This window comes from Magnolia sinica, chromosome 2 (assembly GCF_029962835.1).
Source record: "Magnolia sinica isolate HGM2019 chromosome 2, MsV1, whole genome shotgun sequence".
Lineage (NCBI taxonomy): Eukaryota > Viridiplantae > Streptophyta > Magnoliopsida > Magnoliales > Magnoliaceae > Magnolia > Magnolia sinica.
This window is the reverse complement of record NC_080574.1, coordinates 41,967,344-41,983,453: the sequence shown is the minus strand read 5'-3', so window position 1 is coordinate 41,983,453 and position 16,110 is coordinate 41,967,344. Positions and strand designations below refer to the sequence as shown.

The 16,110-nt window shown below is 39.0% G+C and overlaps 1 protein-coding gene across 2 annotated transcripts in view; it reads left to right on the top strand.

The window, feature by feature from the left end:
• The window catches only part of LOC131237036 (ubiquitin domain-containing protein DSK2b-like), a 36,513-nt gene extending 21,959 nt beyond the window's left edge, over positions 1–14,554 (top strand). The window contains exons 2-8 of one of the 2 annotated variants that reach the window (XM_058234653.1): positions 10,442–11,218; positions 11,887–12,101; positions 12,558–12,671; positions 12,764–12,822; positions 13,300–13,328; positions 13,437–13,526; positions 14,078–14,554. In XM_058234653.1, coding sequence (XP_058090636.1) covers positions 10,442–11,218; positions 11,887–12,101; positions 12,558–12,671; positions 12,764–12,822; positions 13,300–13,328; positions 13,437–13,526; positions 14,078–14,226 — 1,433 coding nt within the window. In that variant the 3' untranslated portion in view covers positions 14,227–14,554. Of the gene's footprint in view, positions 1–10,441; positions 11,219–11,883; positions 12,102–12,557; positions 12,672–12,763; positions 12,823–13,299; positions 13,329–13,436; positions 13,527–14,077 lie in introns of both variants that reach the window. The other variant, XM_058234652.1, reaches the window with a different exon arrangement.
• The last annotated feature ends 1,556 nt before the right edge of the window (positions 14,555–16,110 follow it).

The following is a 16,110-nucleotide window of genomic DNA, read 5'->3' as shown; positions in this document are numbered from 1 at the left end:
ATAAAAGATCTAATATTGGCAACCCAAGTACCCCCAAAATGACCAATTTTTTATATCTTTTCATAATTCATGAGTGGACATATTGAGAACGATTTTGCTCATAGAATTAGAGCTAGGTGGATAAAGTGGAGATGTGCCTCTGGAGGTTTATGTGATCGCCACATATATGAATCAAATTGAATGGATGATTTTATAGGATAGCTATAAGACCAAGCATGCTATATGGAGCAAAATGTTGGGTAGTTAGAGCGTTCATAGGATGGGCATAACTGAAATGAGAATATTAAGATGGATGAGTGGCAAGACTGGGAACGATAGAATGAAAAACGAATGCATCTGGGGAATTTAGGAGTAGCATCAATAGGTAATATGATGAGGGAGAGTAGACTTCGATCGTTTGTCCATATGCAACAAAGACTAGCAACTGCACTTGTTAGAACTAAGTTGGTTCAAGTTGAGGGTTCTAAAAGGACGTGGGTGGAGGTAGTAATGAAAGATTTGGTGACCCTATAGTTTAATTGAGGACATGATTCTTAATAGAGTTGAATGCCAAAACAAAATTCATGTAGTTGACCCCAATTAGCTGGGACGAGGCTTAGATGGTAATGATGAGCATGTATAAATCAACTAGGAAGTGGGAGCGAGTGCATGAGTATAAAGTGAAGCAGTATGACACCTTGTTAGAAGTATTATGTAGTGGATGGGTGCCCCTCAAATGTAGGATCTGCTCTCACCTGATTGTGAAGATCTCCACCTCTACTTTAATTATAAAAAATACCTCTCTATTGGAGTTGTAATTCTTATCGATGTTTTAAATATCGGCATTTTCGGCCGATATATCCCATTATATATCTTGTATCCCACCTGTGTGATACGAAATACACAGGTAGTGTCAATATATCCCACGTGTTTGATCTTGTGATCATATTTAATTTATGATCCCCTTTTTGTTGAAATTATGTTAAATTAGTATCAAATGGTTACAAATCCATTGGTTCTTCATGTTTTGCATGAAAAATCATGGAGTTGGAGCTTCGATTTCGATATCAATTGATTCTTCATGTTCTCCATGTTTTTTTGGTCAAAAATTTCCTTCAACTAACTATCAATTGAGACTTATTTCGAAGTATTTGATGAAATGATCATCACATACACTCTCAATTTTGAAATTTGAGTGTAGGTGGTCCAGTTTGGGAAAAAATGGCGAAAATTTGAAATTTCCCCAATTTCTCCCAAATTTCTTGCAATGTTGCACTCCAAACATGAAATCAAGCATGTATGAGAGACGATCTTATTCGTTAAGTCCTTGTCAATTTTTGAAAAATAAAAATCATTTTAAATTAAAAATTAATAAAAATATTAAGATAATAAATTATTATTTTTTCAAAATTTCCCTTCAACCAGTTGACAACTAAGACTAATTTCAAAGTATTTAAGAGTGTTTGATGAAATGATCATCACATACACTCTAAATGTTATGCATTCATTTTGAATATAATTGTATTAGTTTAGTTAGACAACACATAGCTTAGGACCCTATACAAAGGAAACCTATTATGTGCACTTCTTTTTTGAGATGTTATGATTTAAAAATGTATATTAAGTTCGTCTTTAACAATCCCTGAAGTTTCATTGAAAAATTCAACCATTTTCCCAATGTTTCCCCAAGTTTCTCAAACAGTGCGATAAATTACTCGATACAAATGAAATATCCCATGCGATAATCGATACGTATTTGTATCCCAAGGATGCGATATGTAATGCGATACCGATATTTCGAACACTGATTCTTACTAGTTCTTATAAGGAGAACTAAATATTGCCATGCACATCCTTTAGGACAACCTATACCGGAATCCTTGTATTTGTGTGCAAGGAGCTTTCGCCTACATTCAATTTCCATACGCTCGATGGTTCGCAAATTGATTCCAAAAACTTAACTTTCCAAGGAAGCCACATGTATTCATTGATAAACCCCCCACCACTTAAGGAGAAGATTTGTGATGCAAATTTATTTTTTGAACAAGTACCCCAACCAACCACATCCATTTTGATAATTGTTGGCTTGATGGGCTATGTTCGAAATCTTATCTTTAAAAACTCTTGTTCCCTTCCAAATTTCCTACATAATTGCATGAATAAGCATCCTCCACAATATTTTGCCGTTGGGCTTAAACAAACTATTCCAACTATCCATCAAATCTAACGAGTCATTGGACTTGACCTAACAATTAGTCTAGGTCCAAAAGTTTGACTTATTTCTAAATGAGTTGGGTTTGGGTCCTCTCAAAATCAACCTGACTTGGTCCCAATTTTAAATGGGTCTAACTTGGATCATACGAACTTGTTGATTATAATCAACCTGTGGAATAAACTACTAGATGTTGCTTGATTATAATAAACTTATGTAATAGTCTATTACATTGTGCCTGCGGGATTTCTATGCTCTCATTGTTGATCCCAAGCCTAGATAAAGGATGGTTGCATCGGGTTATCAACTTATTCCATTACTACCATCACGAATCCAAATTATATGAAATTCCAAACTCATGCTAGGGTGTTCCCTGTAAGTGATGCATTGCATTGGAATCCAAGGGCAATTGGAAATGGGCAAGGGTTGGCTAGCGTCCCCTGGAATTGATGCATCACCAACAATTCCTAGTTGTGAGAAGTGGGCGAGGGTTCTCGTGCTATCATGGACGCGTGCAGGTACATAATCTAGTCCATGAGAATAGAATTCGTCTTGCCAGATGGAATATAAGCACGTTTATAGGTAATAGTTAAGAGTTAGTAGATACGATGAAACAACTGAGAGTTAACATGGTTTGTGTTCAGGAGACCTTAGTGGGGAGGGCCAAAACTAGAGAAATTGATGTGTATATGAACTTTAGTATAAAAGGACAATAATAGAAGTGGGTTATAGATAGTGGTAGATAAAGATTTGAAGGATAAAGTTGTAGATGGTAAGAGAGCAAATGATAGAATTTCATTAAATAAACCCGTGTTAGGAGAGGAGATAATCAATGCGACTAGTGCATATGCCTTGCATGTAGGGTTAGAGGATGGAATTAAGAGAATTCTAGGAGGATATGGATGGACTAATGCAAGAAGTTTCAAATGGACAGATAGGATATTTATAAGCGGAGACTTAACTACTCCTACAAGAAAATAGAGGACACGAGATGGTACATGGAGGATATGGTTTTGTGAGAAGAAATGAGATGAGGAATGCTATCCTTGACTTCCCTATGGCATATAATCTAGCTCTATTAAGTATTAAACAAATACTATAAAAAGAGAGACGAGCCCTTAGTAACTTTCAAAAGTGGATCATATACAAACTGAATCGATGTCTCTCTACTTAGGAAGATAAAACAGTCAATATGTAAGGATTGGATATACCAAGAGAGATTTGACTACACTAGGCTAATGGTTTTGGATGCTTGCACTAAGAGATGGAAGAAAGGGAGTGAAGTTAATAGTTGTCTAAGAATAGGTGGTAGAATTTAAAGGGAGAGAACAATGCTATTCAAAAATAAATGATCGAAGAAAGAAAGTGGAATGTCAAGGAAAAAGTAAATGTTATATGAAATGAGATGACCGAGTGCATTAAGGTAGCGGCAAAAGATGTTTTAGGAATATCTATATGGGAAGGCAAATCATATAAGGTAAGTTCGTGGTGGAATCATTATGTACAAAAAGTTATTAATGATAAACATTCGTTTTTCAAAGCCTAGCATTGGATTAGAAACGATGAAAATTTTGAACAATGTAGAAATGCGAAAAGGATTTCTGTGGAAGTGGCAAGGGCTTGTTTAGGAGCTTGTATTTGGAATGCATTGGAATCCAAATCACAAATCAAGGTGATTTTGAATCCTTAGATGTGTTTGGCAACTTGTGATTGGAATGCATTGGAATCCAAAAATAGGAATGCATTGAAATTTTGTAGTATATTTACAGGAAGTTGAATTTGATTACTAAATGAACTTGAATATCCCAAGTCAGTGTGCATAAATGATATTTGACGGAATGATTGTAATGAGCCCATCAAAATATATACTGTCTAAAAATTGATGAAATTCTGAGCCTCGAGTGGGCAATAAGCATACGAATCACAAATGAGCGACTCACCGACATTTTTTAGCTGCCAATTTACATGGCCACTGTTTGGACAATTGGGATCATTTTATTGATGTGCTTTTAGTGATGCAACGGATAATTAAATTGTTTTGGGGTATTATCAGCGTGCCACATGTACAATGAATTAGTAGCCTGGCAACACCTTTTTTACATGTGCGACTCTCTTGCCTTTAAAAATGAGACAAAAAAAGGCATTCCATTCCAATTACACTGGAATCACAACAAAAGGGTGGTATTTCAAAACACACTAAAATTGTCTATTTCATTTACATCTGATTCCATTTACTCCCTAATTCACGCCACCGAATGACTTTCGGAATCCAAATGCAATAAAAACACCCAAACTAGTGTTGCCAAAAGACCCCCCAGAGAGGCTAAACTTAAGGCCTGTGATGATCTTTAGAATAGATTGGGGACATGAGGAGGTGAGAAAGATGTCTTTAAAGTTGAGAGAGAGAGAGAGAGAGAGAGAGAGAGAGAGAGAGAGAGAGAGAGAGGATGGGTAGGGACTTAGATCGTGTTAAATGCATTAAGACTAAAGAGTGATGATTAAAGGGTCTAGTCAAGGATAACGAGCTCAATGAAAGGTGGAGAAGCTATTTTTGAAACTTGTTAAACGGAAACCTCTCAGAGAGCATAGGGATAGAAGGAACCATAAACCAAAATTACGTCATAGACTATATATACTTTTTTAGAATTAGGATATCTGAAGTGAAAGAAGCATTGATTAAGATGAAAACAAAATAGGTCTTCGGACCAGATGGTATCCCCACTAGAGGTTTGGAAGTGTATGGGAGATACCAGGTTATTTTTGTTGATAAAGTTGTTGAACAATATTGTAAGCTCAAAGAAAATGCCAGACAAATGAATGAAATGTACCATGGTACCCATTTACAAGAATAAAGGGACATATAAAGCCGCACTAACTATCGTGGGGTTAAATTTAAGAGCCAGACTATGAAACTTTGGAGAGTGATTAGAAAATACTCATGTGCGCGACGAATATATCTGAAAATCAGTTTGGTTTCTTGCTAAGGAGGTCTACCACTAAAGCTATTTTCCTGCTCATACAATTGATGGAGAAATATAGGGAATGAGAAAGGATCTCCACATGGTCTTCATTGACTTAAAGAAAGCTTACAATAGGGTCCCTAGAGAGTTAATTTGGTGGGTGTTAGGAAAGAACGGGGTTTTTAAGATGATATATTGACATGATTAAGGATTCATACGAGGGAGTGGTAACACATGTGAGGACCACTACTAGAGAGACAAGTGAGTTCCCAATTACTCTAGCTTGCACCAAGGGTTGGCATTGAGCCTGTACCTTTTTGATTGGTTATAGACAAATTAACAAGGCATTTGAGAGAGTTCATGCTATATGTTGTTTGTAGATGACATAATTTTGAATCTTTGATTGACAGGCCTAAACCTAAAGCTAGATTTGTGTGTGTTTTGGGGGGAATTTTAGTAATTCATGAGTCTTAACTAAACTTGAGCATACGGATTATGGGTTGGAATTTTAGTAAGAATAAGAGTGGAAGCGAGGAGCTAGTTAGGATTGCCTTCCTCTTTTTTTTTCTTTTTTTTTTTTTGTACCAAGAAGTTTCCAAAATGACCACTTTCGATATCTTGGGTCGATAATTCATGAGAGTGGACAGATTGAGAAGGATGTTGCCAGTAGAATTCAAGTTAGGTGGAAGAAATTAAGATGTGCCTTTGGAGTTTGTTATGTGATTGTTGTGTACTACTCAAATTGAAAAGAAAATTTTATGGGATAGTTGTAAGACCAGCCATGCTTTATGGGACAAAGTGTTGGGCAATTGCAGAGCAACATGTTCGTAGGATGAAGTGTTGCTGAAAATGAGGATGATGAGATGGAAGAGTGATAAGACGAGGAAGGATAAAATTAGGAATGGTTGCATTTGAGGGAAACCTAGAAGCAGCACTGATAGGTAATAAGACGAGGGAAAGTAGACTTGGATGGTTTGGTCATGTACAATGGAGTCCAAAAATTGTGCCAGTTAGAGGTGAGTTGGTACAAGTTGAACCCTCTAAGAGGGTAAGGGATGGACCGAAAAGGATGTGTGTGGAGGTAGTAAGCAAAGATTTGATGACCTATTGTCTAACTGAAGTTGGGATAAGGCTTAGATGATGATGATGAACTTGGTTGATATAGTGGACCCGTCTCAGACCCGAACCAACTAGACTTGACCTGGACCCAAGAAAGAGTTGTTGATTGGGCATGTGCTTTTCCCCCCCTTTTGTGTCAGACAACAGTGGCTTACCACCTTCTTCTAGAATGTGGTTACCCTTACTCTGCTTACTACAATTTGAACTGTGCAAATCATGGGTCATTGTCAATGAAGAAGATACAAAAGATAATTGTACTATCATAACTATCTTATTTTACGCGTTGGATGTGGATTGCGTTGTCCATTCTATTCTTTACCATCCAAATTTATAACCACCACCAATTGGATAGTTTGGAACATTGTGTCAAAAATCAACTGTAATTTCTATACTTGACTAGGCTTTATCCAGATTTGACCAAATTGATACCCACCACCAATTGGATAAGTTTGGAACATTGTGTGAAAAATCTATTGTAATTTCTATACTCGCCTAGGCTTTATCCGGATCTGACCCGAAACCGACCCATGTAATAAATGTCGGGTTTGGGTCTTCCTATACCAAACCCAACCCATAAAATAAATGGGTTGGCTTTTTTTGACTTGGAGTCTACCCAAATTTTAATGGGTTGGGTCTGGGTCCAAAATTCTGAGCCGATTCTTAAATTGGTTGGGTTCGGGCCACCCATCAACTTGACCCAATCCGACCCATTTGTACCCTAATCAGATCTACAATTGATCCTGCAAGGACCCTACCGATTTCAAATAAGAAAAAGAAAAGACCAAATAACAAAGCCATAGTGGATGGTCCACTAGGTTATCAACCGTGTGCATCTTGTTGGCCAGAGGGGTCCACATGTAATCTTCAACATGTGATATCAGTAGTGGATACATATGATTATATATGTCTTAATAATTGGTAAACTTTTAGAAACACATCCAAAGGTTATATTGTAAAGAAAAATTAGTTCTAAATCCATCATCTCCCCAATTTCTTATGATGATATGTTTTTGTTGTTGTTCTTATTTACTTCACATTGCAACCCTATCAAAATCACTTCATGCATGATGGGTGAGGTTCTGTTGCTTGTGCCACTGTTAGCCATTATTTTGGGGATTTGGAAATAGTGAAATAACCTTTCTCGAATAACAATGTGAAGCCTCTAGGTGTTGTGATAGAAAAATCCAGGGACCCTTGTGACTTGCACCCAATCAAGTTTGAAGGGGCTTGACTTGGGACCTCCAAGGGAATTAGAGCGTAGGGACAAGTGATGGTGACTAACCATGATGATGCTTTTTCCTTCAACTTGCTGGTCAAAGAGTGGAAAGTTTATTTGGGGGGTTACTTTGCTGACCCAACAAAATCCTGATTTGAGGGAATTTTGAGATTGGAACAGTGAAATTGAGATGTTGTTTCTAGGCTAGCAGGGGTTGACCTGCTCGAAATGAAGGCTTTGGGTCTCAGTGATGGGTTTCATATTGCTGGCTACTTTATCGGTCTTATCAACATTGAAAGCAGTTCCTTTCTTTACTTTTTCCTTCTTCTTCTTGTAGTGTTTTTTTTTTTTGGAAGTGGATTTGATATATGACAATGCCTAGGAGGTTTGTTTTCAGTTTGTAGAAATCACTAAGAGGTTAATGTCTTGTTCTTTTCCATCATTGGCTAATTGAAGCCTTATTCCTATCCAAAGGTGATACTTATTCATGCATTCCCTTTTCTTTTCTTTTTTTGTTTTTGAAAGATATGCATTTGCTTTGTGCTCGAAATTAGGTTTCCTCATAATTTTGTTGTCTTTCTGAAAAAATGTCACCCGGAAAAGAATCCCTCAACAATTTCTCCAACCTCAGTTTTTAATGCCATACCTTTATCATTTTAGTAATCTCATCTGATGTATGGCACGTCCTCCTACGGTCCTAGAGTACCCACCAAAAAAATATTACTTAATGACTAATTTATTTTCCTTCGTTCTGTTGACGGCTAAGGTTGAAGCCTTATCTGTAGCCAAAGATGGGTTGCTTGTACTTTGTATATATTGGAAGTTTGCAACCATTTGTCCTTCTTTCTTCTCTATCAATCACATATCTCCAATCTCTTGATAAGTCAGATTCTGATATCAACCAATCCAAGTTAGTGTTGATTAACACCAAAAATGTTAACATGGCTTTATACTAAATGTCATGGAAGATGCTTGCATTGATCTCACCAGAAAGGATGTCGGGCCAATGTTTATTGCCAACCTTTGTCCATAGCAATGTTTTTAATTGGTTAGTTTACAGATTGTGTAGCTTAGCCTTCGCACCATATGGTGGATGAAAAGAGCTAAAAGACACGTGTAGCGTCTGCTACACACTATGGTATACACTAAAAGCTACACTACCACTACTTAGCATCACATGTTATTTTTCGTTAAGCAGTAAACTCAATTAATATTTTCAGTGATTTTCTTTTGTTGCATTTTGCTGTTTTCACTAAAAATTAGTTAATGTTTTCAATGATTTTAGTGAAATAACATGAGTAACATTACCTTTTGAAAAAAAAGAAGAAGATCAATAGTATGAAGTATTCCAGCAACATTACCGTTATGATATGGGCCATAACTGCTATTACAAACCTTTTCTTTTTTATCTTGAGAAAAACCTGTTTCGGCCTTGTAATGGGCCGTTCTGGGCCTCCTTTTTTTTGGGTAACGGGCGGTATATCCCTGTATAACACATAACGGTTACCACTGTTACCATTATGTGACCATTGTTGAATACTTTGAATAGTATTAAATTAGTTCCATTGCTATTTTTTAAAAACCTTTATATTTACTCATTGGCTTATTTTTCTTATTATTTTAATTAAAAATTTACTCGTGTTGTGTAGCCTATGCTACATGCTACCTAGGTTAGGCCTCATGCTTCAAAAGGGTGCATGCTACACTACACAGTATTCACTATTTAAAACACTGGTCCACGGTCTCTGGGTTGTTTGATTGAAACCGCAAGAAACGGTTGTGTATGCTTGCAAGTGGCCGTTGCTTAACATTTTCGATTTGATTGTACCAGACTCTTAAGCAATGTTTGAATTATTAGTATAGCATGATGCATCACACCCTTGGAATACGGAAATATTGTTGGAAACATCGGGACATATTGCGTGTATTGCAGTTTGAGGGAAACATTGGGGAAACTCTAGGTGAATGGTGAAATTTACAGTGAAACTTCAAGATATGTTAAAAGATAGATGATTACATGCCACTAAAAACGTTTAGAAAAAAAAAACTATGCATAATAATTTTCCATTGTTTAGGGTACAAAAATATGTGCCATTGGACAAAACTATGATCCAAAATCCCTCTCCAATCTCAATTTCTCCACCAAATTAATGTTTTAATGTGAAACAAATTGTTACTGATAATCTCTCTCTCTCTCTCTCTCTCTCTCTCTCTCTCAACTAAAAAAAAAAAAAAAGGAAAAAAGGAGAAAAGTTACCAATAAAAAATAAAAAGCTCAAGCGGAGCTGTTAAAACATAACAACAAAAAGTGCCCAAAAAATTGTGTGAAATATTTTTTTTTTGTTTCTTCTGATTTTTGCTGGTTTACATTTATTACAGTTGAAGTATCGAAAATATTGCTGAATATTGACAATATATCTGCAATATAGCCCGCATATCAGCATGTATCAATGATATTGTCATAGATACATGGTATTTTTTTGTGTGGTACCCCCTTATTTCGTATAACTGACCTTCGAGACCAATGGTGTCAGCTCATACCATTGATAACAGTGCTCTTAAGCAGCTGCCTGTACTCAGTTATATGTTGGCCACAATTGACATAAAAGTGAAAAAAAAACTTCTAAATGCTTGGAATATTTATGCTTTTGCTTCCACCATATTAATGGTGATATTTTTTGTTTACTTGTATACTTGCTTCATGATTAATAGTTCTGCTGTTCCTGTTTATACACTACTGTCTTATGATATATGCATTTGGGAACGGCATGGACGCTGCTGTGGACTTTTGGTATTAAAGGGCACATAACTCTCACATCAATGATTGTTATGTGTCAGTAAAACGAATTGTGGTTGTCCACTGTTTGCTGATCCACTTTGCATCATGTTCTGCTGCCTACCTGCTTCTTTCCTGAGACTGACCGGCCCCATTCCTTTTACTTTTGCATTCACTAGGTCTTCAGGCAGATCACACTGTTCATATGGTCCGTGGGGCTGCACCACCACCTCCATCTACTAATACTACAAATGCAGCCAATGTGGGAGGTCCAAACAGCACTCCAGGTGTTGCAAGGGGTGTTGGTTCCAATGAAAGTGGGGGCTTTGGAGGTGCTGGCCTTGGAGGCTCACTGTTTCCTGGGCTTGGTTTTAATGGGCTTGGTAGCAATGGAGCATCCGGTTTATTTGGATCCGGACTTCCAGAGTTCGAACAAGTTCAACAGCAGCTAACCCAGAACCCCAACATCATGAGGGAGATCATGAACATGCCCGTCATTCAGAACCTTATGAATAACCCTGACCTGATGCGCAACTTGATCATGAGCAATCCTCAAATGCGTGAGATCATAGATCGGAATCCCGACCTTGCACATATACTCAATGATCCGAGCACTCTCCGACAGACACTAGAAGCAGCTAGGAATCCTGAGCTCATGCGGGAGATGATGCGGAATACCGACAGGGCCATGAGCAACATCGAGTCTTCTCCTGAAGGATTTAACATGCTCAGGCGCATGTATGAAACTGTTCAGGAGCCATTCCTTAATGCGACGACAATGGCAGGAGACACCGGAAGCGATTTGGGATCAAACCCATTTGCAGCTCTTTTAGGGAATCAAGGTGCAGCCCAGGCCAGAGATCGATCGCCAAACCCTTCCACCACCGGTTCAGAAACAACAACTGGGTCTCCTGCACCAAACACCAACCCGCTCCCTAACCCATGGAACAATGCTGGTAAAATGCCATCCTTGTGTATTTTTTATCAAGGGTCCTAATGAATTGGTTGCTTAGTCTCCTGATCAAGGTGCTCCATAAAGGTAACAGTGGCTGTAACTGTCACTGCCATTACAGTTACGATACAGAATCTGTTTCGTCCCCATTACCGGACCATTACGGGGCCATTACCGGCCTTTTTTTTTTTTCTTAATTTTTATGGAAACAGCTATTACGGCCAGTTTGACCCTGTAATGCGTAACGGTTACCACTGTTACGTAACTGTTTTGGCATGCCTTGGTCTTGATGGTGCACATTCAGAGGACCGAGAGAGTTGATCAAATGTTCATCATCGTCGATGGGGATGCGCGATAATTGTCTCAGGTTGAAACATCCCAACCATTGGTCAGTGGCATACAAAGAGATACTTAAGGAGAAAAAATGCAATCTTTTAGGAAAATCCCACTGGTTGAGGGGTTAGGATCTTCCAATCTCGAAAGTTTTTGGGCATTCCCATCAATAGTGGGTGGGCCCCATCAGATCAATGTTCTGGGTTAATCAGGATACCACGCACTAATGCGTCAGGATGGTATAATTCCTTTTTCGTAACGTTTGATTTTTTTTTCTGAGTGGTATAGTTCTAGACCTATTGTTCTTTATAATTACTTGTACTGTTAATCTTACAGCAGGAGGCACACAGACAAACACTAATGCAAGATCTAATCTGACTGGGGATGCAAGGGCACCTAGTATTGGTGGCTTAGGTGGGGCTGGAGGTCTGCCGGATCTGGAACGGATGCTTGGTGGCATGCAGGATCCCGCTCTTTTGAACCAGGTGATGCAAAATCCTGCTGTGACACAGATGATGCAAAGCCTCCTCTCCAATCCCCAGTACATGAACCAGGTAATAGCTTTCTTTGTTTTCTTCAACTAGTGGAATCAGCAGAGTTCTGTTCCTCAGACAATGTACTGTTTCTTGATGCTTCATTTACACAGTGGGGCCTATGGGATGGTGACAAAGCCTTTGTTCTGATGGGCTGCACCAAGAACGGTTAATGCCCTGAAAGCCTCACAGATTGGAAAATCGGTGGTATGCACTCAAACAATTACGAAACGAAGAAGAAAGAGCAAAGGTCCATATATGATGGAAAAGAGGCAAAAAAGATTAGGATCTTCCAATCTGGGGAATTGTTGGGGCACAACCCTATCCATGTTACTACCCGTTTAATCAACAGTCTGGTCCACAGAACCATGTGGTGTCCCATATATGGAATTGACACCTTCAGTGATAAGTATTAGGGTCGTACAATGCCTGATTGAACTGATTGTCCCTCCCTGGGAACGAATTCTTTCTTGTCAGCTTTTGGGTTTCAATCCCCAGCTGCGAAGCATGCTGGATTCCAATTCTCAACTCAGAGAAATGATGCAAAACCCAGAATTTCTTCGCCAGATGACTTCCCCCGAGATGATGCAGGTACACTATCATTTTCACAGAACAATCTCCAGATGTATTTTTCTTTCTATATGTTGCTTTATATAAGTATGGACTCCATTCTTTTCTTGCAGCAAGTTTTGTCTTTACAGCAATCGCTATTATCCCAGCTTGGTCGGCAACAGTCAACCCAGTAAGTCTGCCTATGCCCATCACCATTTGCTTCAAAAAATGTCAGTGTCTACTTGTGAGACTTCGAATCCTATCCCCCACGCATGTTAGTGTACCATTTGTGTGTGAAGGTGGGTCCTCTATAAGATGGGTCCCTATTTTGTGTGTGCAGGGACCCAAAAAGAGATTGATCTGTTTATCAGTATGATTGTGTGAAAGCAATGGGCAGTTAAAAGGAATTGATCTGCTGTCCATGTATGACGCAGATTGGCCTGAATTTGGGGCCACCTCACATACCATGGAACCGCATGATGAGCAGCCTCGATATCGCCAATGCATGCAACATTAGTATGTGTGGCGAGAGTAAGATTTGAAAATGCGTACTTCCTTGAGTAGCCATGGCAGGCTCTTGTGCTTCATTAGCTGTCATTTTTCTGCCTTGAGACTTTTGAGAAACTTGTCAAACTGGCTCTTAATCATGCTGCCTGTTCTATTGCAGGGAACAAGGTCAGACAGGAGGCACCACAGGTATCTGTCACAGCTCCCGCATGCAAACTGATCTTTAAAAAAAAATATAATAATAATAATAATCTTTCCTTGTCCTTCTTATGTGAGCCCTTTGTTCCTCTATAACAGGTGCACCTAACAGTATGGGATTAGAGTTATTAATGAACATGTTTGGTGGACTTGGTGCTGGAGGCCTCAGCGTTCCGAACCCATCCAATGGTTAACATTCTTACACTCACATCTCTAAAGTGGAGGGATTTAATCCTAGGATATGTACTGTGTCCCAGCTCCTTGGCTTGTACTAGTGGAGCCCGTAATTCTGCAATTCTGATCATTCATGTTATAGCCTGATGGTTAATAAACGGAGATTTGCTATGCACGTGTGAAAATTGCAGCTAATGTACATGCCACACGTGCTCGCATGGCACATTGGTTCGAGATCCAATCCATTCATCAGAGGGTTACCACTGTAAATGCTGACACCCAAGAATCAGGTTGGTCCACTCATCAGGTAGGCCACACCCGTCCAACTTGTTCTAACATTGTAGCCCCCCTTGCTGAATGGACCAGATTTGTTTTTGCGCAAGAACATTAGGAGTAACCATGGGTCTTGACCACTGAACCATGGATCGCACTTGTACAGATTTAGAAGTGTACTATCATGTTCATATCCTTGGGATGAAGATCAGATAATTCCTCTTAACCTCTTCTAACCTGCGCTTTTTTGTGTCTTCAATTAAATTACGTATTTATTACTGTTATTTTTTCAGTGCCACCGGAGCAGTTGTATGCGACTCAGCTCTCGCAGCTTCAAGAAATGGGTTTCTTTGACACCCAAGAGAACATCCGGGCGCTGACTGCCACTGCTGGGAATGTCCATGCTGCAGTGGAGCGCCTCCTGGGGAATCTTGGTCAGTAGAATTTTTTTCTTTGAAAATCTGTGCAATGTCGTTCCATCCTATATATTTAGTGTCCGCGTTGCTCATGTCAACCTGTAAGATTAGTCGGACCCCACCACCACCCGTGTCTTCCTTTTAACTTGAGATGGCCAATTGCGCACGCACATTCGGCGTCTGTTTTGGGCATGAAATAAGTACATTGTGTGGTAAAGAGCTGTGACACTTTTGGTATAGCTATGAATTGTTGGGCCTCTGGGCCCTGCTACTTAGAGATCTGAAGACTTGTGATCTTGTACATACACACTCTTTTAATAGGGTTCCAAGCTGTCTTACGAATTGTTTGATGAACTTCTAAGCGCTTGCGGTATTTATATGATTATTTTATTTTTAACTTCTTCATAATCTTTTTCTGAAAATCCTTTTTCTACATTATCTCTATATGCATGATTGATTTTGGTGGGACCCATCCTAGGCCAATTGGCACGTGCCTGAACTCTGCTTCTGAGCAGGTTCGGCTCATTTTGCACAGAAGCTGTAGTTGAAGAACAGGAAGTTAGACAAGATTGGTAAAACGATGAAATTTTGGTTGGGAAAGTGATTCAGCACTACGGCGGGCTCCACCAGGGGTTCACCAGGCACAAAATTATTATTTTTTTTTAAAAAAAAAGTCTTTCCACCCATCAGATGGGTCATATGACTCATATCCGTATTTTGAGACAGGCTGTCGGTTTTCCATTATTCCAATAGTGTGGCCCACCTGAGAGCCAGATAAGTGTGGTCCTTGAGGTTTGTTTTTTTTTTTTTTTTTTTTCTATTATGAACCACCAAGGCATGGGAAGGTTGCCAGCAAATGTACATGTGATCTGTTGAAAAGGTGGCTTGCATGACTGGAGATGGTCATGTTCATTCATTCAAATTGTACAGGCTGGTTGTATCAGTGCTGTTTAAATTGTGCCCACTGTAATGTCCGTGTGACATCCCTCTGTCATCAGTTCACCAGATCATTTTAGAATGTGAAACAAAAATGAGGTAGATACAAAACTCAAAAGTGGCACCAAACCACAAGAAACAATATTGATTGAATCGCCATTGTTGAGACCTTATTGGGACCCAAAGCAGTTTGGATCATCGTGTGCTGTGGAATAGGCTTACTTGACTTTCTGCCTCGTATTTTGGATGACATCCTAACATGATCTTGTGCCAACTTGGTCGACCGAGTGGATCTCGGTGGATCCCACATAGCTTTGGGTTACACCTGCTCCCTGTAACAGGGGTTACTGGCAACTGGCCTCCCCATCTACTATGTGCAAGTTCAAATTGTGGGCTTTGCCAAATAGGTCGTGGTTCAAAATTTGAGCCCGTTAGATTTAACCTAACCGTGTAATACATTGTTATAAGTAGATGTTTGGCAAAAATTTGGTACGAATCACGTTCTATGACTGAAAATGTCTCTATTCATAAGAAAAGGCTGCAAAAATCAGTGTGTATGCGTGTGTACCCATTTTCGTGCCAAGCTAGTAGGTCTAACAAGCCAAGTTGGGCCGTGTGGTCTGTTTTGTGGGCCAGGTGCGGGTTTGCCTCAAATCCGTCGTTGTGGTGCCATATATTTGGAGGTAAATGGAATCATAGTCTTACTATATATTTGGAGGTAAATGGAATCATAGTCTTACTGTAATTTGGAACATGGTGTGTTTTGCAATCTTTGGTTTTTACTATCATTTGGGTGTGATCGGAGTGAAAGGTCTTTTTGGCTCTCTTTTCAAATGTAGAAGAGCTATACGTGTAACAAAGGTGTTGTTAGGCTATCAATATGTTGTAGACCTATCATGTTAATGATACACCAAAATAATCCAATTAACGGCTGCAATACTAAAATCACATCAATAGATTGATCTGAATTGTCC